This window comes from Miscanthus floridulus, chromosome 2 (genome assembly GCF_019320115.1).
Source record: "Miscanthus floridulus cultivar M001 chromosome 2, ASM1932011v1, whole genome shotgun sequence".
NCBI lineage: Eukaryota > Viridiplantae > Streptophyta > Magnoliopsida > Poales > Poaceae > Miscanthus > Miscanthus floridulus.
In genome coordinates, this window is record NC_089581.1 from 99538609 (window position 1) to 99565609 (window position 27001).

Here is a 27001-nt window from a genome sequence, read left to right on the forward strand (position 1 = left end):
CTAGCATGTGTAGGAGCTCCCTTGTTGCTTAAAGTACTAGTGGCATAGGTTTGTGTGACCTTGCTCCTAGAATTGGTTAGGTGAGCTCTAGCTAGCCCGGCACCTTTGTTACTTGATTAGTATCTTTGGAAGGTGCTAGAGAACATAGATAGAGGGGTGTAGTCTTGGCTTGACCGATCGTCTTAATTCCGCACTTGTTTCGGTTAGCCGACGTGATTAATTTTAGAAAAGACTATTCACCCCCCTCTAGTCCGCCATCTCGACCCTTCAAGTGGTATCAGAGCCGGTCTCTCATTTGTGGTCTTCACCAACCCGAGAGGATGGCAAACTTTGGGCTAGAAGTTGGTTGTGACACACACATGTTTTATGGCACACACTATGCACGGTGGAAACGTCATATGCTTGATCATTTCCGTGAATTGGGTCCCAAGGCATGGTGGATCATTGTTGTTGGTTTTTCTCGTGATGCCTTGGATAAGGATAACCTCACCCAAGCGCAAGAGGATTGCTTACAACTTGATCATCGTGCTCTTTATTATCTAACGTGTGTTATACATGATGATATTTTTAGACGTGTGTGGGACTTGGAGAGTGCTCATGATATGTGGCTAGCACTCCAAGCCTTTTACGGTGACTCCTCCACATGGGATGATGGTAAATTCAAGAAGGAGGATGAACCAAAGAAGGAGGCACATGAGTGTGTTGAGCATAACCACAATTTGGTGATTGTGTAAGATTGCTCCACCTCATGGTCAAGTGATGATGATGATGATCGATCAACTACAAGTTCACTTGACAAGATTAATGATGATGCCACAAGTGTTGCAAGTGATGATGCTACCCCATGCACACTTGATGGTGATGATGGTTCATGCTCAAGCCATGATGATGCTACTACAAGCCTATCCACTACACCACATTGTCTCATGTCACAAGGTGACACCAAGGTATCAAATGATGATGTGGTTGATCATGTTGATTCATATGATGAGCTTGTTAGTAGACTTGCTAGCATGACCATGTCTTTAGAAAATGAGAAAGCTAAAACAATGAAATTAGAAAATGAAAACTCATCTCTAAAGAACTCTTGTGAAGAACATAAGAAATTACTTGATGCTTATAAATCTTCACTTGATGAGCTTAAAATGAATCATGAGACACTACTTGCATCTCATGATGAATTATTAGAACAATATGCTTCTCTCGTTAAAGTATTTACAAAGAAACTTAAAAATAATGAGAGTTCATCACATGGGTCAATTGATCAATCACATATTATTGCTAACCCTTGTGATGTAGGCAAGAAGCATGTATCCACCTCTTGTGATGATTTATTAGATATGCCATGCTCTTCACAAATAGATGCTTGTTCTACTTCTATGTCTTGTGAGACTAACCTTTTGAAGGAGAACATTGAGCTCAAAAGTGAAGTGAAGAAATTGAGCAATAAGTTAGAGAGGTGCTATAACTCAAAAGTCACCTTTGAGCACATATTGAAGACTCAAAAAACTATGGTGACAAGTGTGGCCTTAGCTTCAAGAAGAAGATGACAAAGGGTGAAAGAAAGAGAGAGATAAAGATGAAGAAGCTACAACAAAGAAATCTCTCTCATACCATGTGCTACCGGTGTCATGAAGCTGGGACACCTTGCAAATGGTTGCCCAAACATTGAGAAGCTCAAGAATATAAAAGAAGAAGAGAGGCTAAAGCATGTGAAGTGCTTCAAGTGCTGCACTTGGGGTCATCTTACCTCAATGTGCCCAACCAAGCAATTAGGTGAAGCAACAAGTGAAGCCTCAACCAAAGCCACAAGTTGAGCAAGAAAAGACACCCCAAGTTCAAATCAAGATCAACCATGAAGATAATGGTGATTTGATGATAAAGAAGAAGAAAATAAGAAGGGGTGGAAAGGCAAGGCATCCAATGCAAACTCAAGATGCCAAGATGATGAGCAAGAATGAAGATGAGAAGAAAGATTATGCTCACATCAATTGCTTCAAGTGTGAAAGTATGGGACACTTTGCCTCTAAGTGTCCTACCAAGCTTAAGAAGAAGGCTCAAGCAATCCATGAGAGGCAAGGCAATGAGAAGCACCACATGAGCAAAGAAGAGAAGGCTCAAGCAAAGAGAAAAGTGCTACTCATGCTGGGAAAGGGGACACATGGCACATTCATGTCCCCTAGGTGATATTTCTAAGCCTACTTCAATTGTTGATAATAATGTGCTTAGAAAGGATGGCAATGGTACCTCATTGGTTGCAATTGCAAAACATCCCGCTATTCATACTAAGGCTATGCCTAAGTATGTTGCTCCTAACTTGAGAGGACCCAAACTTGTTTGGGTACCATCAAAAAGTGGATGATTGATTGTAGGTACCATCGGCATTGGAGACTTGATTCAATTGTGTTCATATTAATAATCATATGTTGAATCAAGCATTGAAGCTTAGTGCATATCTAACCCAATGCTAAATGACAAATTAAATGAAGTCCAAGTGCTACAACATACAAGTGTCATATTCAAGTTGGGGTGATTTATTGGAATATTTGATGACTTGCAAATAATTGAGTTGAAGCTTGCTAGTTGGATGATCATGAGCTAACCAAGGTATATCTCTTGTTGATCATTTCATTTGGGTGCATATGAGTTGATTGAATTGGATAAATATGCAATGTTGCTTGCTATGAGATGTTTGAATGGATAATTGCTTAGTAATCAAGTTTGGATTGATTTGTGTTGGATAAATTCATGAGATGACTTTTAGTAAGTGGTTTGAATGGATATATGTCTTATGGAAGTATTCAAACAAGTTAGTATCAAGTTTGATTCATACTTGATGAAGTATAGCTCAATTGTTGAAATCTATCCTATATTGCAAAATTTGAGCTAGTTGTGATCTTAGCCATGTTTGAGTAATCAAAACCTATTAGATTGGCATGAAAATTGGTGTACATTCTCTAGACTTATGGTATAAGATGCTGTAGAAATTTCATGAAAATTGAATAAGAAATGCTTCGGTTTTGGAGTGGTTCTTGTCAGCTATAATGCAGCAGTTTTTCAGCATGTAGCAGTGGTGGAAGAATTGAAATATGGCAGCAATCTAGAAGTCAAATAAAGCTCAAATTTATACAGCTGCTAGATAACTTAGTAAATAAAATCTCCACCAAATTTCATGGTATTTGGATTTGTACTTTGGGAGATATACTTATTTCTTTGAAGGGTACAAAATCTGTCAGAAAAGTGATAAATGTTGGATTGATCTAGAGTCACTTTAATTGAAAGGTCCTCAAGTTGGAAACATGTTTACAAGTGTTTGAGGTACCTAAGTTTGGTTTTTGAGATGATCTAGAAGCAATGACAAGATATGAGTACAAGGCCATTTGATTGTGAAGTGTACTTTGCACACATTCGGTACTCAAATTGAAAGATCAAGATCAAACTCAAGATGCAGTTGAAAAGTTAAGTTCTAGTGACTATTGGAAATCATTTGGTAGAAAGAAAAGAACTTAAACAAGAAGAAAGAAAAGGACTTAAAGAAGGAATCAAGTTCACTCATCAAGTTAAGTCCATCACTTGGATCAATCAATCAAGTTATTTCAAGTGAGTATCAACAATGGTTCTTAGAAAGAGGTCACTTCTCCCTAGTGTAGGGGCTTGCCGCCTATAGTGTAGGTAAACCAAGTGTGGTATTTGGAAGGCTAACATGGAAGTGGTGATCCGAGGAACATTTAAGATGCTTAGTTGAAGCAATCAAAAGGGTTGATCAAGAAAAGCAAGCAACACCCAAAAGAGAGCTAATCATGATATGTCAAGTGATATTCTCAAATTGATACTCTCATGCAAGCAAAGATCAAAAGATAAAGCAAGTCAACCACAACAAGAAAGAGCACTTGATCATAAGTGGTATTCATTTCATATGGGTGAAGAATGGAATTCAACATGGTATCTATTGGTCTTCACCAAGCTTATAATTGGACTTCACATTGCTATTGGAGTAATGAATTGGAATCTATGTGACTATCCTCTACTCCAACATAGCAAAGGTATCATTATAATGTGCATGATCATTTCATACCTTACTAGTATGCGGTTAGTGCATATAGTACATGCTTCATAGGATCATGCATAACAAATGAAATGTTTAAATTCATAGCCTACCACTATTGTTTGAATGATTACTTGATCTAGTGGTTAGTACATGAATTTGTTCATGAGCTAGTGAACCCAAGTACTTGACTTAATTTGGATTGCTAACAAGTCACAAGTACAACATTGGCAAGATAACCCTTGCAAGAGGTGTGAAGAAGCTTGTCATTGGTTCAAACCGGACTTGAAAGCTTAGGCAAATCAATTTAGTTCAAGTCAACCATAGAAGCTCATGATAGTGATAAGAGTACAAGCACAAGACAACAATGCAAATGGATATCTAGTTTGTATGTTTCAAGTGGTATCTAGACTCAAGTATTTCATCAAGATTTCATAAGTGATGTCTAGATCAACTCACAAGTGATATCCTATAAGTGGTACTCATAAAAATAGCAAATGTTCAAGAAATGGTCTTTATTGATAAATCCAACAAGTGGTTCTATACTAGAAGATTCTTTCAAATGGTATTCACTTCCTACAAGTGGTATCTATACATAATATCAATCATGCAAGAACATGGTTCCACAAGTGATCCTCAACTTTAAGTGATCATCAAATAAAGAATGCACCCCTCACCTACAAGAGCTCAAGCTCAAATGTATAAAATGGATGACCCATGCTATCACATAGAGGGAGATATCCCACAAATTGATATCAAGATCAAAGATCTCATGTGTGGTATCTCAAGAAGCCCTACACAAGATACAAGTGGTACAAGCTACAAGTGGTATTTACAAGTGATGCCATTCCAACAATCATGAAGATGTCCATAAAAAATGCAAGATTCAAGCCTCAACCATCTACCCCAAATGTATACCTTTGCATCAATGAGAAGCACACCTTTATGGAAATTGATGACAAACGGGGAGAGATTGTACAAAGATATGAAAGCCTCTATAGGGGGGAGAGATAAATTGTGCAAGGGGAGAGATAAGATATGAAAGCTTAGGAGGTTGGACATGAATATGGACAAAGAGGGAGCAACATTGGAGAAAAGAGATGGATCATAATTTCTTGGACAAGAGAAGCACACAAGTAGGGGGAGCAAGCTCATGAACTTGGATTGATTGCATTTGAAATGTGCATATTCATGTGCTTGCTTGCATTGCATAAGCTTTCAAATTCAATATGCATGCTTGTGTGGTGTATGCTAGTTATAGAACTTGAATGATGATTTGATAACTAGCATGCATAGGATGATATCTAGACACTTGGTATGCTTTACAAGTAATGCTAGTACCTTATTTTTAATGTTGATCTCACGAGGTATCTAGTGATTTTATTTCCAAGTGACATCTAGCTAACCATGGTGCTAAGGATGAAGTTAAAGGTGCAACTCCGATTGGTATCACACTTCAAAGGTTTATTCTATACACCTTAGCATCATTTGGTAGTAATTACTCTCCCACAATTTCAATCTATGCATATGTGCAAGCTTCAAATTAAATACTCTAGCACATATGTAGGGGGAGCTAATACTACCATTTTGGGTTTGTGGTACTTGTCCAAAATCATTTTCACATGGTAAAATTGCTTGGGCAAGCAACATGAATCCAAAAGAGCTTAATTTCCATATCTTTGTAGAGTTGTCATCAATTACCAAAAAGGGGGAGATTGAAAGGTCCTTGTTTGGTTTTGATAATTGAGTGACAACCTAGGTGGACTAATTGTGTTTATGTGAGATACACAGGTGATTAGTCCACAAGTACATATGTGTGAGCAACATATGCCATGAAGGTGAAAATGGTTTGGAGATGTTGCAAAGCTCACACATGTGATGATGAAGGAGCTTATTGCACATAAGACATGACATTGAGTCATGTGATCAAGGTGGAGAAGATCAAGACAAGACTTGGCTTGATGGACCGGTTGCAAGCGTGAAGGGCAAGTCGGAGGCTTTGGAGCGATGGACCGCATGGCGGTGAAGCTTGAGGAAGACTTGGCATCGATGGACGAAGGCAATGATGAAAAGCAAGTGAAGTCAAGATCGATGAACAAATATGATCACGTGATGATATGAAGTGGATCATATCATTGTTGATCATGTTGGTGCATGTGTTGCATCGATATTAGAGGAGATGGAATGGAATGCGCAAGGCAAAGGTATAACCCAGGGCATTTCATTTCATCGGTCATAGGTGTGTAGAGAAGTTTGTGACCGGGTTTAGGATAGATGGCCATACTATCAAGAGGAGCAAACTTGTTTGCATATCGGTCATCTAGTGCCACTCTAGTGATCTAACTTTGCATCGTCGCTAGGATCGAGTGGCGTGGCAAGTTGAGTGGCCAACATCCTTTGGGAAATGATTGTGAAAAGCTAACACACATACACATGGTGGTGTACACTTGGTAGTGTTGGCACATTTACAAAGGAGATGGGGTTGGAGTTGATGTGGATCAACTTGGAGAAGAAACTCCACCGGTTGAGTGTCCGCCCGTCGAGTGCGGACAGTCCGACGATACCATCGGCGCCCTACACAGTCACTGGGTGCACTGGACGCTGGCACTGGAAGTGACCGGACGCTGGTAGGGCACGTCCCGTTAGGCTGACGCATGGTGACGTAGGAGCTAGAGTGTGACCGGACACTGGACTGTGTCCGATCACGTGCGACCGGACCCGTCCGGTCAAGGTCGGTACCTTACTATAAATGATCGGACGCTGAGGCCCAGCGTCTGGTCAGTTGATGCTGCTGCATCCGGTCAGAAGACAACTATTGAGATTGGAAGAATACCGTTGAACGTAGGTGACACGTGGCTGTCATCAGGCGACCGGACGCTGAGGTCTAGCATCCGGTCAACACGACCAGAGCATTCGGTCGACCCGATAGTTGCCCAGTGAAGGGGTAACGGCTAGTTTAGCCCTTGGGGCTATAAATAGAAGTGGCCTTCAGCCATGGCTGGTGCTGAGCACCTTGGGGGACTTTGTGTCCATGCTTGAGAGTGCTTAGGAGCCCTCCATCTCACATATACTTGATAGTGATCATTAGATTGTGTGAGAGAGCGATTCTAGTGCGATTGCATCATGAGGTTGTATCGAGTGGCACTAGGTGATCGAGTTGCAAGCCGGTGGTGCTTGTTACTCTTGGAGGTTGCCACCTCCTAGATGGCTTGGTGGTGGTCTCCGTCGAAGCCCGCAAGAAGCTTGTGCGGCGCTCTAGAGAAGTGCTTGTGAGGGGCACTTGTGCTCGCCCCGCGAGAGTCGCGAAGAGCAACTTTAGTAAAGCATGTCATTGAGCTACCCTCACTCAAGGGTTAGGTTCTTGCGGCGCCCAACGTGCGGGCTTAGCGGGTGATGCTAATTAGCCGCCGAACCACCAAGTGAGAGGTCGACACAATGGGGACTAGCGTGTTGGCAAACACGTGAACCTCGGGACAAAAATCATCGTGTCAACCTTGTTCTTCCTGTTGGTTTGCATCCCTATTACACAAGCTTGCAATTACTTTTATACATATTAAGCTTGTGTAGTTGCTCTTGTAATTAGATAGCTTGTGTAGCTTGCTAATTACCTTCTTGCTGATGTAGCATAGAAGTAGCTCCCTTGCGTGGCTAATTTGGTTTGTGTAACCTTGTTAGTCACATTACATAGTTTGTGTAGCTAAGTATTTGCGCTCTCTAATTTGGCATTGGTTGCCTTGTTATTGAGCATTGCTAGTGAGCTTAGTTGGCTTTGTGCTTTTGCTTACTAGCATGTGTAGGAGCTCCCTTGTTGCTTAAAGTACTAGTGGCATAGGTTTGTATGACCTTGCTCCTAGAATTGGTTAGGTGAGCTCTAGCTAGCCCAGCACCTTTGTTACTTGATTAGTATCTTTGGAAGGTGCTAGAGAACATAGATAGAGGGGTGTAGTCTTGGCTAGACCGATCGTCTTAATTCCGCACTTGTTTCGGTTAGCCGACGCGATTAATTTTAGAAAAGACTATTCAACCCTCCCCCCCCCTCTAGTCCACCATCTCGACCCTTCAACGAGTGTTTGCAACTTGATGGCCGGCTTGACATGCACTACAAAACTTGTCCTTCTCAAATTTCACATCCTTCAAACCTCTCACCAACTCATTTTTCATTAACTTCTTGAGTGAGCTCATCCCAACATGTGCAAGTCTTCTATGCCAAAGCCACCTAAGTGATGTTTTGGTAAATAAGCATGTCTTCAAGTTTGCATCTTCGGAGGTGAAATCCACTAGACATAGGTTGTTGTATCTAAAGCCCTTGAATATAACTTGATCATCATCTTTCTTTGACACAACCACTTCCTTCTCGGTGAACAAACATTAAAAACCAAGATCACACAATTGACCAAAGGAAATCAAGTTGAAGCTCAATGAAGCAACATATAGCACATTTGATATTGAGTGATCATTTGATATTGCAATTTTGCCCAACCCTTGTACTTTGCCCTTTGATTTGTCACTAAATGTAATCCTTTCTTGACCATCTACTTCTTCATCTAGTGAGGTGAACATACGAGCATCACCGATCATATGTTGAGTGCAACCACTATTAATAACCCAATGACTTTCACCAGTCTTGTAGTTGACCTACACACACAAGAGATCAAGCTTGTTGTTTAGGGACCCAAACTTGACGAGGGCCCTTGACTTTGTCAACTAGTGACTTAGCAACCCAAATTTGCTTAGGCCTATTCTTGTTGGGTGGACCTAAGAACATAACTTTCATCTTTCCACTAGAATTCTTTCTAAGCATGTAGTGAGCATTGAAGTCAAAGGGCCTAGCATGCTTGGACAAGGGTTGTGGTGGTGGAGTTTCACACTCATGAGCAAAGTGACCTTCTTGTTCACACTCAAAGCATCTCTTTGGCTTAGGCTTTAACTTGTATTGTTGTTGATGTTGAGCTTGAGCTTTCTTCTCTTGATTTCCAAGAACCCAATACCACTTCTACCCATCTTCATCACGGTGTTCATAAGTAGCTCACTTTGAAGATATTGGTCTCTTGTGAACTTGCACAAACCGGTCTTGAGATGTTCTTTCTCCAACTTGAGTTTTTTGTTTTCTTCTCTAAGTTCATCATGATTCTTCTCCATCTTGAGTCTCTTATTCTCTTCTCTAAGCATCTCATTCTCAAGAGCCATATCATGATCATTGTCAAGATTCTCTATCACAATTGTATTGGTGGTTGATAGCTTTTCAAGATCCTTCTTGAGCTTTTCATTCTCATTTTTGAGCTTGACATAACCATCATAGTTGTCGGACTCAACCACTTTCTTGCCTTTGCTACTAGAACCATTGCTTAATGCCTCTCAACAATCAAGTCATCACATGATGTGGCTATATCAATCTTAACAACATTGTTAGTAGCATCATGCTGGCTCATTGGACAATAACTCATGAGAAAGAACAAGATTGTCATGATTAATCTTGAGATTGGTGTACTCTTCTTTTAGCAAGGTGTAACTAGTGGTGAGCTCATTGTGTATCCCCTCAAGTTTATCATGTTTTTCTATAAGCTCCCTTTTAGAGGTTTTGGGCTCCTTGAGTTTGGATGACACAATTTTATTCTCTTCTCTAAGCTCATCACTAGCTTTTTCAGCTATGTCATACTTTGCTAAGAGTGAGTCATTCTCAAGTTCTAGCTTCTCATTTTTAGCTCTTGTCTTTCTAATGATTTTAGTATATTGGTTTAGCAATTTGACAAGATCATCATAAGAAGGTTATTCAAATTCTTCATCACTATCACTACCATTCTCATCATCACTAGCATTGTCATCACCACTACTATCATCATCATTTTGTACCTCTCATTCACCCTTGGCCATGAGGCATAGGTGTGTAGAGGATGATGATGGTAGTGTCGGTGGAGATAGTGAAGAGCCAATCACAAGAGCGGCCACCTTCTCCTTCTCATTTTCACTTTCATCATCGGATGAGCCACTTGATGATTCAATGTCTGTGAGCCAATCACCAACAATATAGGCCTTGCCATTCTTCTTCTTGTGAAATTCCTTCTTCTTGCCATTCTTCTTCTTATATGGCTTGTTCTTCTTCTTCTCATCATCATCATCACTTGAGTCATCTTTCTTGTACTTGTCTTTCTTGGGTTTGGGGCATTGATGAGCTAGATGACCAAGATCTCCACAATTGTAGCAATCCATTTCGGAGATGGACTTCCGTCTACAACTAGTGAAGAATTTCTTCTTCTTGCCATCAAATTTGACACCATTCTTGTTTAGCTTCCTGAGCATCTTGGTGGTTCTTATCACCATGAGAGCAAGGCTTGCATCATCAATCTCATCATCACTTGAGCTATCATGATCAACTTTTGCTTTGCCCCTCTTCACTTGGCTAGCCTTGAATGCCAAATCTTTCTTCTTAGTGGAAGAAGAGCCATCTTATGGAGTGATGTGCATGTACATCTCATGTGCATTGATCTTTCCCAAAATTTGAGTTGGCGTAGCGGTGGAAAGATCAACTTGATGAAGCACCATCACAATATGCCCATACTTGTCAATGGGAGGACACTCAAGATCTTTCTCACAATATCGGATGGTTGCATTTGAGTGAGTCCAAGCCCATTGACCTCCTCTACAAGAACATTCAAGCGTGAATACATTTCATTAGGCACTTTCACTAGGAAGCATTTCAAATGAATTAAGCTTCTTCATCATAAGGTGATAGCGTTCCTCACGCTCACTCTTGGTTCCTTCATGGAGCGCACAAATGTTCGACCATAGTGAATGAGCGTCTTTGTGGTTCCGCACACGGTTAAAGGCATCCTTGCAAAGGCCTCTAAAAAGAGTGTTTCTAGCCTCTACATTCCACTTCTCATAGTGAACCTCATCACCTTAAAGGTTGGAGGGATCCTTAGGTTTTGGGAAGCCTTGTGAGGCGGCTCTAAGCACTCCAACATCTAAAGCCTCTAGGTATGCCTCCATGCAAATTTTCCAATAAGGAAAATCATCTCCCTCAAAGTCAAAAGGAGGTTCATCCCCGTGAGACATCTTGCTCTAGGCGGTTAAGCCTAATTTAAGGAGCGCGAGGCTCCAATACCAATTGAAAGGATCAAGATGCCCAAGAGGGGGTGAATTGGGCTAATTTTAAATTTTTTGCAATAATTAAGCCCTACACTTAGCCCATTTCACCCCCTTGTGCCTACAAGTGTTTCTATTGTTCTACCGCACAAAAGTTTTGCACTCAAGATTCCAATTCTACTCTAGCATGGCGATTCCTTAGAATGTAAAGACATGAATTGAATTGCTCAAATGTAAATGCTCAATGTAAAGAGAGAGAGAGAGAGAGGAACACGACGATGTTTTCTCAAGGTATCGGAGAGTCACTATACCCCACTAGTCCTCGTTGGAGCACCCGCGCAAGGATGTAGCTCCCACTTGATCTGCGTAAGGATCAAGTGCTCTCTACAGGCTGATTCTTCGACACTCCGTTGTAGTGAATTGCCCACAACCGCTCACACCATGAATTGGGTCATCCACAAGCTCCACCAGATGATCACCAAGCTTCCAATCACCACCGATTCATCTAGGTGATGGCGATCACCAAGAATAACAAGCACAAACTCTCACTTGACCAAGACAAGCCTAATGAGAAAGGTGGATGCACACTTGCTACTCCCTATGCACTAATGAGGTCCTTAATCTTGGATTCTCAAATATCAATCACCCCACTAGGCTATTACACTTCCTTGCACTGCAAAAGTGTTTCTTAGCTGAACAAATGGGCAAGAGAGCTAAGTTGGACGAGTGGAAGAAGTATTTATACTCTCCACTTCAAAACATACCCGTTGGGGTCCAACTTAGCATTTTCGGGGTGACCGGACGCATCCGGTCAGTAGCCAACAACTACAATGCGTCATCCTATCTGAGGAGGCCATTAGAGAGACTGGACCCACTACAGCGTCCGATCCACCTAGACCTGACACGTCCGGTCCACAAATTTCCTCTATGGATGCTTAGTGTTGTTGACCAGACGCGACCTCTGGTGCATCAGGTGACAACGTTCTCAACGTCTGGTCCTTCATGAGTGTTGCGCGCTCTCTACTATAGTTGCGCACACCTGTGCGTACGATCCTAATTAGGAGTCAGCATCTGGTTGTCCTTCTACCCCTACAGCATGCACCAACAACTGACCAGACTCACCCTGACCGAGTCCGGTCAGAGCATCACCAGCATTCGGTCATTAATTGGACCCTCTAATCACATCCAATTTGAAATCCTTCGTGAATGAAATTGACTTCCGATGATCTTTGGGTTATCCCTAAGCTACCTAGTGCTAAGTTTGATAAGTGTGCATCACACCTAAACTATTAGACTTACCTAGGTCAAGCTACTAGTCCATACCCCCCTTAATAGTACAGCCAAAGGAAAAAAAATAAAGTCCTAAACTACTCTAACTGTCTCTCCAATGCCAAACGACACTTAGAACTAGTCCGTCCTTAACCTTGTTGTCCATCCTTTGAAAACCAAAATGATTTCCATCGATAGGGGCATGAAAACCATAATTGCCCAATCAATTACCATTACCATGACGCAACTCAAATTGCCTCTGTAAAACACACGTTAGTCATAGTAATCTTGTGTCATCATTAATCACTGAAACTCAACTAGGGACCTAGATGCTTTCACTCCCCGAGCAAGTCCACCACCGACCCTACGTCCTTTCCCCTACTGTTGCGTGAAAGATGGAAGCGAAGGCAAAGAGATGGAGGAATACGATGACATGGAGGGACAGGGCATGTACCTCATTTTTCCAGGGATGAGTGTGTTCCCAAATCTAGGGGAATATTCCCCTCTAAGGAAGATTAAAAGCCATATGTTTGGTTTTGGTAATTGACTGGCAACTAGTGGACTAATGCTTTGAAGGAGTTGTGATTGAGCTAGGGTCCAGTTGATGGTGATGAGCAAGGCTAGGAGATGGTAGAGATGTAGATCAAGCTATATGGAGCAAGGCTCACACTTGGAGAAGAACAGAGAGATGAAAACAAGCCTGATGGCAAAGGTATATGCTAAAGGTTTTCATTTCATCGACCAAGATGCAATAGAGTGTATGGTCAGGTGAGGATAGATAGGCGTACTATTTAGAGGGAAACTCTAAAGCAAAGACGGTTATCTAGTGTCACTAGGTTTGACCTAACTCTGCATATGCCTTGGACCTAGTGATGTGGTGAGGAAGCAAGTGAAAATGCTTTGAAAACTGTTTTTGAAAAGCTAACTTAGTGCCTAAGGTGAAGGTGTTCATGTTGGAACACATTGGGAGTTTGAAATTTTGAAAAGCATTCAAGAGAAAGGGACTTAGTGCAGTCTCACTACACTCACCGGATTTATCTATTTCCCCTGGCAGGGGAGTCATCGGAGAGAAGTCTCGTGATCTAATAGTTGCGATAGATAAAACCCTAATGCAACGCAAGCGACAAATTCATGCAACGTATAAAATCCATTGCAAAGTTGTCAATTATTCGCAACCATTAGTAAAAGTGTGGCAATAACATCTACATATTGCAACGCAAATCAAATTAATCACAACACCTACAGTGCAAATATTGTCAAGTACCACTTCAATCGTTTAAATGGTGGCGATAGCACTTACCAATTACAACAAAGTGCATGATAATAGCTCCACGCTGAAATATTCGTGGCAACATTGTCCACTATCGCAACCAAAAATAAAAATCATGGCATAACCTCTACTTATTGCAACCAATTTTGTGTTGTTGCAATGCACATAGTGGAACAGGGTCAAAACCTTGTGGTGCCCTGTTTAGACTGCTGGGCCTAAGGACTATCTAGTGTGCTTTTGTAGAAAACTTAGGCACAAAGGTAGTTAGAATATTGCATAGGCTAAGGATGTTGTTTTGAATTTTTAGAGCTCAATTCACCCCCTCTCTTTTGGGCCATTTGGTCCTTATAATCATTATGTGGTCTCTGTTTTCCAAGGTGCTTTTTCTCCGACTTCCATCATATGATTTGGTGGTCACTGACTATATGATCTAGTGCATGTTGTTTCTTCACGAATAATATTGTTCGTTCTTCCTCCATATTGTTTCTTAGCACTCTAAGTGCATCTTATAGCACTCTAAACACGTCTAGGTCCATGTGGAGAAAATAGGGTTTTGGTGATCGATGAACACAAGTATGTGTGACTAACATGTATTTCGTAGGGGTTATTTGCAATTGCTTTAGTCACATTGAGAATCGCCACAAGTGACTTGTCTCCAAGATCTGGTCTAATTGTGTATGGCGCAAACTATATGAGAAGACAGAAGACTAACGACACTATAGAAGCTGAATGTAGGCTATGGTCATGGGGACATTCTCAATAAGTAGTGTGTAATAGGTCTTTGTTTTTCTTTTGGTTGTGCTATTAAGGGAGTCCAAGACATTCAACTTGAGAGAGTCAAAGCAATAGCATGGAGATGCACAAAGTGGCTAACTCTCGATCAAGTTGATAGTGGAAAGTGTCCTCATTGAGTTAGTTTCAAGTCAAGGATCGATCTCAATTAAAGATCTTGAATGGGTTAATATTGAACTTGAAACGTACTAAAACACGCACTAAAGTATGCACCAAATGGTACGGTTGATCCTTGGTAGGATCGTTTGATCGATGTTGCTATTGATAGACTTAACTATAGTAAAAACAAAGGGTACGAGGAAGAGGCACGTGGAAGAGGATTGGTAATGTTAAGTTCCCGATTTGTGAGGGGGTTATCTCTTTGGGACGATTTGTTCGAAGAGTAAAACGTGATCTCAAAATAATTGGAATGATGTTTTTGGAAAGTAGCTATGAAACGAGGATCGTAACCTCGGATATTTATTTATATAAATTTCTACTACTATAATTTTAGATTGCATGGAGAACATTAATATTATAACGTGTAGATCTGATATAAAAGAAACATGAATGCATTCTACAGCGTCTGAGCTACGGACCCATCTGCACATTGACTGACGCATTAGGAAGAAAGCAGCGTCTCCCATCCGAGTGCAGCTGCAAGCTAAGCTCTGTTTGGGAACCATACGTATCCTATCCTCTCGTGATCCGTCGTCGTTGTGTGAGTCCATGGTATGTCACCATCCGCCAATTCAGCCTCCTACGTTAGCTACCTACTGAGCCTAACTATTTTGCGAATTAGCTACCTACTCTCTCTCTCTCTCTCTCTCTCTCTCTCTCTCTCTCTCTCTCTCTCTCTCTCTCTCTCTCTCTCTCTCTCTTCTATAGATATATATCTATATATATATATATATATATATATATATATATATATATATATATATATATATACTGTATATCATCTCGTTTCTTCCTCTCCGGCCGGCGGGCCCGAATCACAAAACACGCATGAACAAAGACCAGCGAGATAATAAAGATGAAAACATGCAAGGAGATAGGACTAACTCGCAAAACGAATCTAATAAGTCTATTTAATCCATGATTAGCACGTATTTATGGATTGACAATAAGCTACCTAGGACCGCAGGTACAAGCTAGCACTGCTAGAGCGGTAGCTGCGATGCGACGCACGCTAGGCGACATGCACCATCATGTAGCTCTCATCGGCGCCGGCGCCGCTCTTGGTCCATCGTCGTTTGTATGCCCGCGGGCACCGATTTCTCCGAAGACCAATATATATAAATATATAATGCAAGAAACAACAACTCTGGCTTACGCAACCAGTGACGCAACACAGACACAGCACAGATAAGCAGCCGTACAGGTCTGTGCTGTTGTCGTCGCCTTGCTTAATAATCCCTCTCAGCACAAGAGCACGCACATGGCAGTTGATTATTCAGCGTAACGCCTCATCATCTTCATCTTGTATATCACCGAGATGAATCTATAAATTAATAAATATAAGTATACAGTATCGTCAACCCATCCACCAATCGTACAAGCAACCTAGGTAGCTTAGTTGTTATTTTGTTCACGGCGACACGACAGTGACATGCATGCCTATATGTATAGCTAGGGCACTTGATTTAAAAAAAAAAGCGGTGAATTATTTCCTCGTTATGCATGGCTCTCGATCTAGAAACAAGGATTTTTGTCACTAGAGTAGCTAGCTAACACGGAGTAGATAGGAATTTCATCTCAACTTCTTAATCTATTTGTACTACTAGCTTAGTCCAGTCAGGAGCAGAAGTCAATTTGGAGATTGTAGCGCTAGCTGCAGTGCATGTATGGTCCGGAAAATTGGTATGGAAATGAGATGGAACTAGTGTCCATATATCCTTGTCCTAGTCTCTGTGTCTGTGAATGAGACATCTAGCTAGCTAGCGCGTGCGTCTTTTCCCAACAGTTGAATTATTTCTGATGAAAATGTGTGGGTGTATATATATATTAATATACAGTATCAATCATCATGGCAGCTTTGATATTGAAGCGTATCTAATGTACTGTACGTAGCAATAGAACTGTCCAGTCTGAAATTAAAAGGTCTCAATGCAGTCTCGGCACCGGTACTGGACTGACGTACTCCACACAGGAGACTTGCAGCGCGCGGACACCCAGAGTCCCGGACCCAGTAGATGGATGGGATGGAGGGCTAACGACGGGTGCAAATCAATCTCCAGCTTGGCCATTAATCACGCGGCGAATCCTCCAGAGACTGCTGCGGCTTAGGTTAATTTGTTGTGAGAAAAACACACTATTCTATGACTTTAAAAAATAGGATTGATTCACTTATAAGGTCGAGCGAACAGAGCCGTGAGCCGTGAGAGGGATATACGCACGCGGCGCGCGTAGCTAGTCCATATGTATGCATTGTGGACCACTACTGCACCACAGTAACACAAAGCGGCTGCGGAGGTCCACTATAAAGAAAGTGATGAGGTACCTAAGGACGGAGTTGTTTAATTTCCTAGGAGGAGCGCTAGCGAAGCAAGCGAGAGGGCGCTAGCGGTTGTTTGCATTGCAACGACGACGGCATCTTCTTCGTCGTCGTCGTCGTCTTGGTGTGGCACCATGGGCGCCTATTATCGCCGCCCCTCGCCGCTCCAGCGGCAACTACTCCTCCCGGCGGTGCTAGTGCTGCTCGTCATCGTCGATGCGGCGGCGGCGGCGGCCAAGGGGGCGGGCCGGAACGTGATCACGCACATCAAGGGGTTCGAAGGCCCGCTGCCCTTCCACCTCGAGACAGGGTAACGTCTGCTAGCAGCTAGAGGCCTCACCTTTCACCTATCTAGCTAGGCAGCTCATGCATCGGATGTTTGGGTGCACGCAGGTACGTGGAGGTGGACGAGGAGCACGGCGCGCGGCTGTTCTACTACTTCATCGAGTCGGAGAGGAACCCGGCTTCGGACCCGCTCATCCTCTGGATCACCGGCGGCCCCGGATGCTCCGCACTCTCTGGACTCTTCTTCGAGATCGGTCAGTCGTAGTACTACTCGATCAGTGTATAAATACCTTCTTCTCCTTCCTTCCTTGTCTCTCGATCGCACGGGCAGCCTACAGAATTTACGTAGTAATTTCAGTACGTTGTGCATACATACATACAACATGTTATCCACCATGGGTGGTGCCTGCACGCTGCATGGCTACCTGCTGCCTCGCTGTATTACTACCTAGCTTCTTCTCCGATCCGAGGCTGACCGACACCAACCACCGATCACCATATGCAAAACCATCCATGTTTATGCTCACAACTCATCCATGCTATATGGGTTCCAAATTTCCGGCGACTTTGGCCCTCCAGTTGACATATTTTCTTTTTATTTAGACTGATATTCATTCAGATTCTCATATTTCAGTCGAAAATATATTTTACTTTAAATGTTCACTGAAACTTTAACACATTTTGTTTCCGATATTTATTTATGTCGTCACTGCACTGGTAGGACGAAACCGCTCACGTTCGTGGCCAGCCGGCAGACACACACGGGTGTTTGAATCCGATACTAATTTGTGTCACAACTGGTAGTTCAAAACTCCGCTCTTGCTCATGACCAACCGGCCGGCCGGCCGGCATACACACGCGGACGGAACAATCCTAGCTACATGTCCTAAAATATTTTTCTGAACCGGCCGTCTGGCCGGCGGCGGCCTGCGCGCACACACACACGTGATTATATTATTATTCTATATTTTTTTCATTTCATCGTGCGTCCAACCTTCATTGTAAATGCTCCTACCTTTGTTCAATCATCCGATCCGTACCAAAATACTGGAGTAGAATAAAATCATTATAATTTTGGCCTGATTCCATCTTAAATCTTATCAGATTTATTTATATAAAAATATTAAAATTTATAACTTTTTCAAATAGTCATTTGACTAAAGATAATATTAAAATGATTTCTTTTTTTTTATACCAACAACGTAAGTATATATACTACGTACTGCTAAGGAATAGTGAACTAGTTATTAATAAAAGCTAAACATTCTAAATATATAGCGAAAACTATATTAAAAAAACTAGAATAATAACTTATAATATAATTGCATATATATATATATAGTAAAGCATGCATTATATATAATGGCCATGTCCGCTTCTCTTATAATCTATCTTTTTTAGCTGGAACAATATTTTTCTCTCACATCAGCAAAAACAGTATTTTGATTTATTTTTTCAGCAAAGTGAACGGAGCCAATAATTGTGGAACGACCGTGACCAAGCAGAGTGATAGGTAGCCGCCATCACGTAGCCTGCATACATCGTCACTGCCAAAACGCATGACGCCGACGATGAGGACACGCTTCACGTCCTGCTCGATCTAGGATCTAGTATGCGTAGTTCCATACAGATCCAGACACCGTCGGCCAAAAGCAAGGCGGCAGTGTAGGATATTTTTATTTCTTTGTCTTGTCTTTGACAGCAACAGTCGCTACCTTTCCGTTGATTAGTAGCAGCAGCTAGCAGCCCCACACCCCCTGCCTGTGGCTTGCTGTTATCCTGCAGCGACGCCGTATCGTATGCTGGCTGGTTTGGTGTGAGAGAAAAACACTATTCTCGGCTAGAAATTTACGATCGTTTATGAGCAAGCGAACAGGTTACTGATCCATGACCAACCATTCCAATTCCATGCTCCCGTTTCGCTGAAATTTGGCTTATGTTAATGTTTATGCTGATTTGTTGTGAGAGAAAAATATTGTTCGTTCACTAAAAATTAATGCCGAAGTAGTATTGTAGAACAGGGAACCGAGACGGCCAAAATCAGACGTCTGGGAATGCTTGCCTGTCTGGCATGGGTGTGTGCTCTTTATTCTCCTTTTTGGTTGCTTGTTCCGCTGGGCCATTCTTTAATTTCTCTTGAGCGTACCAACATCTGGACCAAATACTTTTGTGAGTGAGCAGGGCACGGGTGGCGGTGACACTGGTGACCACCATTGCTCACTTGCTCTAGCTTCCAGCCACCCACCCCACCCACCGAGCGATAACAAAATATCATCAGTAATCTTAATACCAACAATACCAAATAAATACACTATCAAGACATTCCATGGTCTGACGACATTGTACATATTGATGCAGTTTTATTTATGCAAACTTAATTAAAATCATCATACATCTTGCAACAGAAAGAACATATATTATCGAGCATGTGATTCTTCTTGTCTAAGATAAAGAAAAGGATGCTTAGCATGATGGACCTTTGTAGCTCGCATATATGCACTTTAATTTAATTTGCACGCATCATGTGGTGACGGTACGGTGGTGGTGGTGGTGGTGGTGCAGGGCCCCTCAAGTTCGATGTGGCGGGGTACACGGAAGGGTTCCCGCGGCTGGTCTACTTCGAGGATTCATGGACCAAGGTGAGCAACGTCATCTTCCTGGACGCGCCGGTGGGCACGGGCTTCTCCTACTCCGTGGAGGAGGCCGGGCTCAACGTCAGCCTGACGGAGTCCGGGCGGCAGCACCACGTGTTCCTGCGCAAGTGGCTGGCGGAGCACCCGGAGTTCGCGTCCAACCCGCTCTACATCGGCGGCGACTCCTACTCCGGCTACACCGTGCCCGTGGCGGCGATGGACATCGCCGCCAGCCCGCCGGACCCGGAGAAGCCGAACCTGGTGGGCTACCTGGTGGGCAACGCCGGCACGGACAACCGGTACGACACGGGTGGCAAGGTGCCGTTCATGCACGGCATGGGGCTCATCTCCGACGAGCTGTACGAGGCCGCCAAGCTGGGGTGCGGCGGCGACTTCTACAAGACGCAGGACCCCACGAACGCGGCGTGCGCCAGCGCGATGCTGGCCATCAACTTGGTCACCTTCGCCGTGAACCCCGTGCACATCCTGGAGCCCTTCTGCGGCGCGGCGGTGCGGGTCGGCAGCATCTTCCAGAGCTACGGGGGGGACGGCGGCAGGCGGTCGATGCTGGTGCGGGACGACGTCGCCCACCCGGGATTCTTCGCGAAGCAGAGGCTGAGCCTGCCGGTGGAGTGCAGGGACAACGGGTACCGGCTGTCCTACATCTGGGCGGACGACCCGGAGGTGAGGGAGGCGCTGGGCATCCACGAGGGGTCCATCGGCTCGTGGAGTCGATGCACCATGCTGACGCACTTCAGGCACGACCTCGACACCGTCATCCCTTACCATGTCAACCTCACCAAGGCAGGCTACAGGGCGCTCGTCTACAAGTACGTACTACGACAGTAGTAGTATATGCATGCATGGTTATATATATATTGATTGATTGTGATTGATGCATGCACGAATGCACGAATGGCATGCACCACATCTATATATATATATATGCAGCGGCGATCATGACCTGGACATGACCTACGTGGGCACCCAAGAGTGGATCAGAACTATCGGCTACCCCATCGTCAGCGACTGGAGACCATGGTTCGCCAACCGACAGGTCGCAGGGTAAGTTATTACTTGGTGTCTTTCTTGTCGGTTGCTTCAGTTCAGCACCCACTTCAGCTCCAGTGGAGTTCGTTGCCCGTCCTTATGATTTCTCATTTCTGTACGTGCGTCAGGTTCACAAGGACTTACGCCCACAACCTCACTTTCGCCACTGTAAAGGTACGGATGAATTAACATGCATGCACTATATGATAGTGTATCTAGTAGTATGTTTTAGCTAGGGACAATTATTAATTCATCTATTCTCTAACAAAATAATTATAATAAAAAAAACAGGGAGGAGGGCACACAGCTCCTGAGTACAGGCCGAAAGAGTGCCAAGCCATGTTGGATCGATGGACATCAGCAGCAGGCCAACTCTGATGAATTTGGTGACAACGAAATTAACAAAGTACTACACTAATAGTTGGTGTCTTTCCGTCTTATTGTCGAATTACTCTTATATATGTAATAAGAATAAGAATATAAGACAGACTTTAATTCATAGGGACAGGCAGCTTGTACTTGGCTAGGAGGAGCCTAGGACAAATATATGCCAGCTTCGTATATACTACATATATGCACGCATGTGGTTTCCTAAATAAAACATTCAAAAACCAATTGGGGATCGGATTGGGACAAAAAGGGGTAGTAGGTTACGGTGGACACAGGACACATGAGGACAGGACCGGCCGCTCGAGCAGGCCCAGTAAAACCCAATGATCGGGCAGGCCCAGTAGGAACAACAACGAGAAAGAATTGAAAGCCCATGTGATATCAATCTTGCTAAGCACACACGAGCACTTCTTCCTCTGTTTGTCTTTACATGTCAGCATTAGCTCTATCCTAAATCAAGCATTTATATCTTTGAACATCGATTTTAAATTTCTATATCTTTGACCATCTGACTTATGAGATTCTCCAGCATAGCATAACGTTGCCTTTCAACAGCCAAAACTTTTTGCAGCAATTGATTAATAGGAAGAAACTTAAAGTGCTCAAGCTTTTTTAAAAATTAGAGTGCAAGCCAATAAAAGGCCAATCAGTAAGATCTTTTCAGAAATTATCAAATTAAAACATCGGTTTTTAATTTCACTCAATCTTCTAACACAATCAAGGACAATCTCGTCATGCTCTTGCTTAACCGATGTCAAATTAGACAATTTAAGCTCACCGGTTCCATTAAAAATTGTTCACGAAACTTCTAATAATTGTGTGTCCAAGAACCAATAGAGCAAAATTACAATGAAGAGTACCAGTAAGAGATAATGAAAAATTCTGAATGCTCATATGTTCCATGGTACTAGCCTCACCCAATTGAGCAAGAAACATGCTAATATGCTCCCTTATTTTATTATCTTCGCCACTTAATCTATAAAAGTCGGGTACTTTCCAACCATCGGGAGCCTTCATGTATTGAAAATATGAAGGACATGGTGAAAGCTCTAGTTTGGTTTTGGTGAATTGATGAAACCCTAAGTGCTAACCCATGGCTCTAAGTGATCATGAGATAGGATAGCACATTCCAAGTGGTGGAGCAAATGATGATGATCATGATGATGGTGATGGCCATGGTGATGATCAAGTACTCGGGCTTGGAAAAGAAGAAAGAGAAACAAAAAGCTCAAGGCAAAGGTATATTTGATAGGAGCTCTTTGTTTTGGTTATCGAGACACTTAGCGAGTGTGATCAGCATTTAGGATAGATTGCCATACTATTAAGAGGGGTGAAACTCGTATCGAAATGCGGTTATCAAAGTGCCACTAGATGTTCTAACCCATTGCATATGCATTTAGATTCTAGTGAGTGCTAACACCCTTGAAAATGTTTGTGAAAATATGCTAACACATATGCACAAGGTGATACACTTGGTGGTTAGCACATTGAGCAAGGGTGGAGAAGTTAGAGTTAAAAAGAAGTTGATCGCTGCTGGATCACAGTGTGACCGAACGCGTCCAACATTGAGACCGGACTCATCCGGTGTGTTACCCTAGCTCGGGCAAGTGTTGCAGAAGTGACCGGACATGTCCGAAATTTGGACCCAACTGTGAGCGACTAAGGCAGAGGTGACCGGACTCTGGGGTGCTGACCAATCAGTGATGATCTGATGCAGTCCGATCATGCTCTAGACCTCTCGATGTGGTTTTTTTGTCATGACCGGACGCTCAGTACAATGCGTGACCTAACGCTGAGCGTTGAGTCCATTTAGAGAGAGCAGCTGCACGAGGAGGAGAGTAACCTGACGTTGGGTGCGTCCGGTCGGTCCTGAGCAGCTCTGGGAGCTCGCTGGACACTGACCTGCCAGTTCAGCGTCTATTGGTTTCTCTAACTGCATGTTCGATCATCATGTCAGAATGTGATAGAGGCGACCAGTTGGGCGCCAATGGCTAACGCGTTTGAATAGGGCCACGTGGCTCTCACAGGAGCGACCGGACGCATCAGGTCAGTACGCAGACAGCCCAATAATAGATGCAACTGGCTCTATTGTTTGGGGTGTCTATAAATACAGTGGTAGTGGGCTTGGGCTCACTCTCTTGGCCATTTGCATTGACAATACACCCTTATGAGCCTAGCCAACACTCTCTCACTCACTCTACTTGATTGATTCATCATTTGGTGAGCTTGGAGAGCATCCAAGTGCATTGCTTTGAGTGATTGTATCTAGAGGCACTTGGTTATTGTGTTTCGCTATGGATTTCGCTTGTTTCTCTTGGTGGTTGCCGCCACTTAGATGGCTTGGTGCAGCGAGGATCGTCAAGCGGAAGGAAGGTGATTGTCTCTGGCTCCGATTCGCGGTGATTGTGAGAGGGTTCTTGACCTTTTCCCTGGTGAAGAGCCAAAATGTACTCTAGTGAATTGCTCATAGCTTGTGGATCCTCATCTTGTGTTGGTTTTGCAGGCACCCGATTGTGGGTTAGGCAGTGTGATTCCTATTAGCATGTGAACCTGCAAGTGGGTGAATCGCTACAACGAGGATGTAACTTGTCGGCAAGCAAGTGAACCTCAGGGATAAATCATTGTCTTCATTGTCTTCGGGATTCTCTTGTGATTGATTGTGTATCTCTTGCCATGGCGGTATAACATTCACTACCTCTCTTGTATTTACTTTCCTAGTGTAGCTAAGCTCTTTAGTGTATTTAGTCTTGAGAGCTAGCTTTTGTCTTGTTAGTGGTTAGTGAGGCTCTTAAGTTAGTCTTTGAGAGGCTCTTAAGTTAGTCTTTGAGAGCTCACTAACTTAGAGAGTAGTGACTTAGCCTCTTGTGTGACATAGAGATCATAGATAACTAGAATTATGGATAAGAGGCTTGTATTTTTAGTAAGCTAGCGCAACACTTGCTTTGTTGTTTATTTGTCTAACCATTTAGCTTAAGTGTTATTGTAGAAATTTTCAATAGGCTGTTCACCCCCCTCTAGCCATTAGGACCTTTCAAGTGGTATCAGAGCCATGGTCACCTTGATTTGAGGCTTAACAATCTTCGGTGTCAAAATAGCTCAAATCAACAACACCAAGAAGCCACCACAATTTGATGGATCAAATTATCCATATTGAAAGGCAAAGATGACCACCTACATCAAGTCAATCAATAGAAAGGTGTGGAAGGTAGTGGAGACCAAGATTGAGATAGCTGATCCGGAGACTCCCACCGCCGCCAAAGAAGTATTGCTCCAAAACAATGACATTGCTCTTAGTGCCATTCATGATGCCGTGGATGAGAGAACATTTGAGCAAATCAAGAACATTGAGATGGCTCATGAGGACATGAAAGAAGTTGGAGAAATCATTTAAGGGCACTCAAGCAGTGAAGGACACCAAAGCATACATCCTCAGGAGAAGTTTGCTAGTTTCAAGATGAAGGATGATGAGAGTGTGTCGGAGATGTTCCATAGGCTTCAAGTGCTTATCAATGATCTCAAAGCACTTGAAGAAGAGGTGAAGGACAAGGACTTCTCCCACAAGTTCTTGAGATGCTTACCATTAAGATTTGGCACATTGGTCACTATTCTAGTGAGGAGTGGTTTAGACACCATGACACCAAACCAAGTGTTAGGAGATGTGATGACCGATGACACTTATAGAGATGATGATGAGAAAGAAGAGAAGAGTAAGGAGAAGAAAGATGAGAAGAAGGATGAGAAGAAGAGTGTGGCATTCAAAGCCACATCATCATCCAAGGGCAAGGCAAAGCAAGAATCATCAAGTGAAGATGAAGACTCAAGCTTTGATGAGATTGATGATGAGAAGATAACTCTCTTTATGAAGAGATTTGGCAAATTCATGATGAATAAGGGCTATCAGTGCTAGAATAAAGAAGTCATCATCAAGGAACAAGGACGAAGCAAGGAGATGCTTCAAGTGTGGTAGCAAGGATCATCTTGTTACTCAATGCCACTACAATAGTGAGAATAAAGATGATGACAAGAAGGGCAAGAAGAAGGAGAAGAAGGACAAGATGACCTCAAGTGTGATAGTGATGATGACAAGACCACCAAGAAGAAGGCACTTGCAAGCATTGCTATCAATAAGAAGCCTTCTCTCTTCGACACTCCATTGACTTGCTTCATGGCTAAGGCCACTAAGGTACAATCTCGATGATGGATGTGAAAGTAAAAGTGATAGTGATGATGATGATGAACCAACTAAAGATGAACTAATTGACATCCTTGAAGATGCCAAAACTCACTTTGACATCAAAAGAAGGGAATGCAAAGACTTGCGTAAGGAACTAAAAGCCCTTAAGCAAGCCATTGATGAGCTCAATGCTACTCATGAGAGTCTAAAGGAAGAGCATGAGGAGCTTGGCAAGGCTCACAAGAAGCTTAAAAAGGCTCATTCCGCTCTTATTGAGCAAAATGAGAAAGTAATTGTAACATATGACGTAGGCTTAACATGTGACATAATTGATGGATCTTTCTATAAGCCTATTATTGTTGCTCCCATTAAGGCCCCATTCAGCTGGTCTGAAGTTTGGCTTGTTCGGCTTCTTTTTCAGCTGGAACAGTGTTTTTCCCTTACAACATTTCAGCCATAACAGTATGTGGCAGAACCTCCTAAGAAATTGGGTCCACATGCACATATCGTTGTCATAACAGACCTCTGATAGCGTACACGAGTTCCCAACACTTAACAGGTCTGTCAGGGTGTCCTCGGGAAACCTAAATCATCCATGAATCTTTTTCGAACAGGATCCCAATCACAGATATTGTAGATTACAACAGTTTATTCAAATATATACATCAGAGTGAAATATAGTGGAAGTCTTAAGATAACATAGTTTACAAACCAGTTGTTTCAAACTTACAAAACCATAAGTGTCATACAACCATAGTAGCAGGGATAATATTACATTAACATTATTTATCATACAAACTAGTGCCTTGTCCAAAGGCCATTCATCATTCCTCATCGTCATTGACTTCAAACACAGACATGCAGCAAGGACCAAAACAAGCCTGCGCATGCGACTCACCTACAACAAGGGTTAACAAACCCTGAGTACAAAAGTACTCAACAAGACTGACCCTGACGTAAAAGGGGGTGTAAGACTTTAGAGATGCAAGTGTTGGGGCAAGGTAAGGATGTAGCAAGATTCAAAAGTTCTTTGCCAAAAGCTTACTATTCTTCATCCTATTTTCAAGTTTTACCCCTAAGTCCTTTTGGTTCATTATCTCAAACTAAATGTACATTCCCCATATTCCAATCCTTCTCATTCCATTCTTTTTCTCATGTTTTAGTAATTCACCAGTCCTGCATTGCTTCTGTAATAATCGAGTCTCCATATCCGTGGAGCACCAGGCAATTTGAATTGATTCAAGTCCCAGCTAGGGATTCCTTATCACACGACATATGTAGAACTTAATCTTGCATATATCAACCTCGCTACCGGATCCTCCCATACTAAGCCGTCTCCACGCCACCCGAGGGCATAGCACACCTCAAATCCGGCCACATTCCAGCCATGAGGGTACACGCTACTCCCGCCATCTCTCCACTCCCTAGTGCGTGGGCATTCGTCTTAGTATCGGATTAGCCTGAAGTAGGCTTACCAGAGTATGTGACCAGTACTACAAAGTGTCTCGTTCAGAAGATCCACAATGAGTGGCCT

The 27001-nt window shown here is 42.9% G+C and overlaps 1 protein-coding gene across 1 annotated transcript; it reads left to right on the forward strand.

Annotated features, from left to right (window-relative positions):
• Positions 1 to 16911: 16911 nt before the first annotated feature.
• LOC136527103 (serine carboxypeptidase-like 18) lies at positions 16912 to 21473 on the forward strand. The gene is made up of 6 exons (XM_066519726.1): positions 16912 to 17245; positions 17329 to 17474; positions 19783 to 20683; positions 20805 to 20918; positions 21032 to 21077; positions 21195 to 21473. Exons 1-6 carry the CDS (start codon positions 17070 to 17072, stop codon positions 21279 to 21281), a joined length of 1470 nt encoding a protein of 489 aa, XP_066375823.1. The 5' UTR covers positions 16912 to 17069; the 3' UTR covers positions 21282 to 21473.
• The last annotated feature ends 5528 nt before the right edge of the window (positions 21474 to 27001 follow it).

Excerpts from the sequence above, each read along its gene's own strand:
- LOC136527103 (XM_066519726.1), top strand. The coding sequence starts at position 17,070 with ATGGGCGCCTATTATCGCCGCCCCTCGCCGCTCCAGCGGCAACTACTC. Across the intron at positions 17,246-17,328 it reads CCCTTCCACCTCGAGACAGG|GTACGTGGAGGTGGACGAGG; the intron begins GTAACGTCTGCT and ends GGGTGCACGCAG. Across the intron at positions 21,078-21,194 it reads TCACTTTCGCCACTGTAAAG|GGAGGAGGGCACACAGCTCC; the intron begins GTACGGATGAAT and ends TAAAAAAAACAG.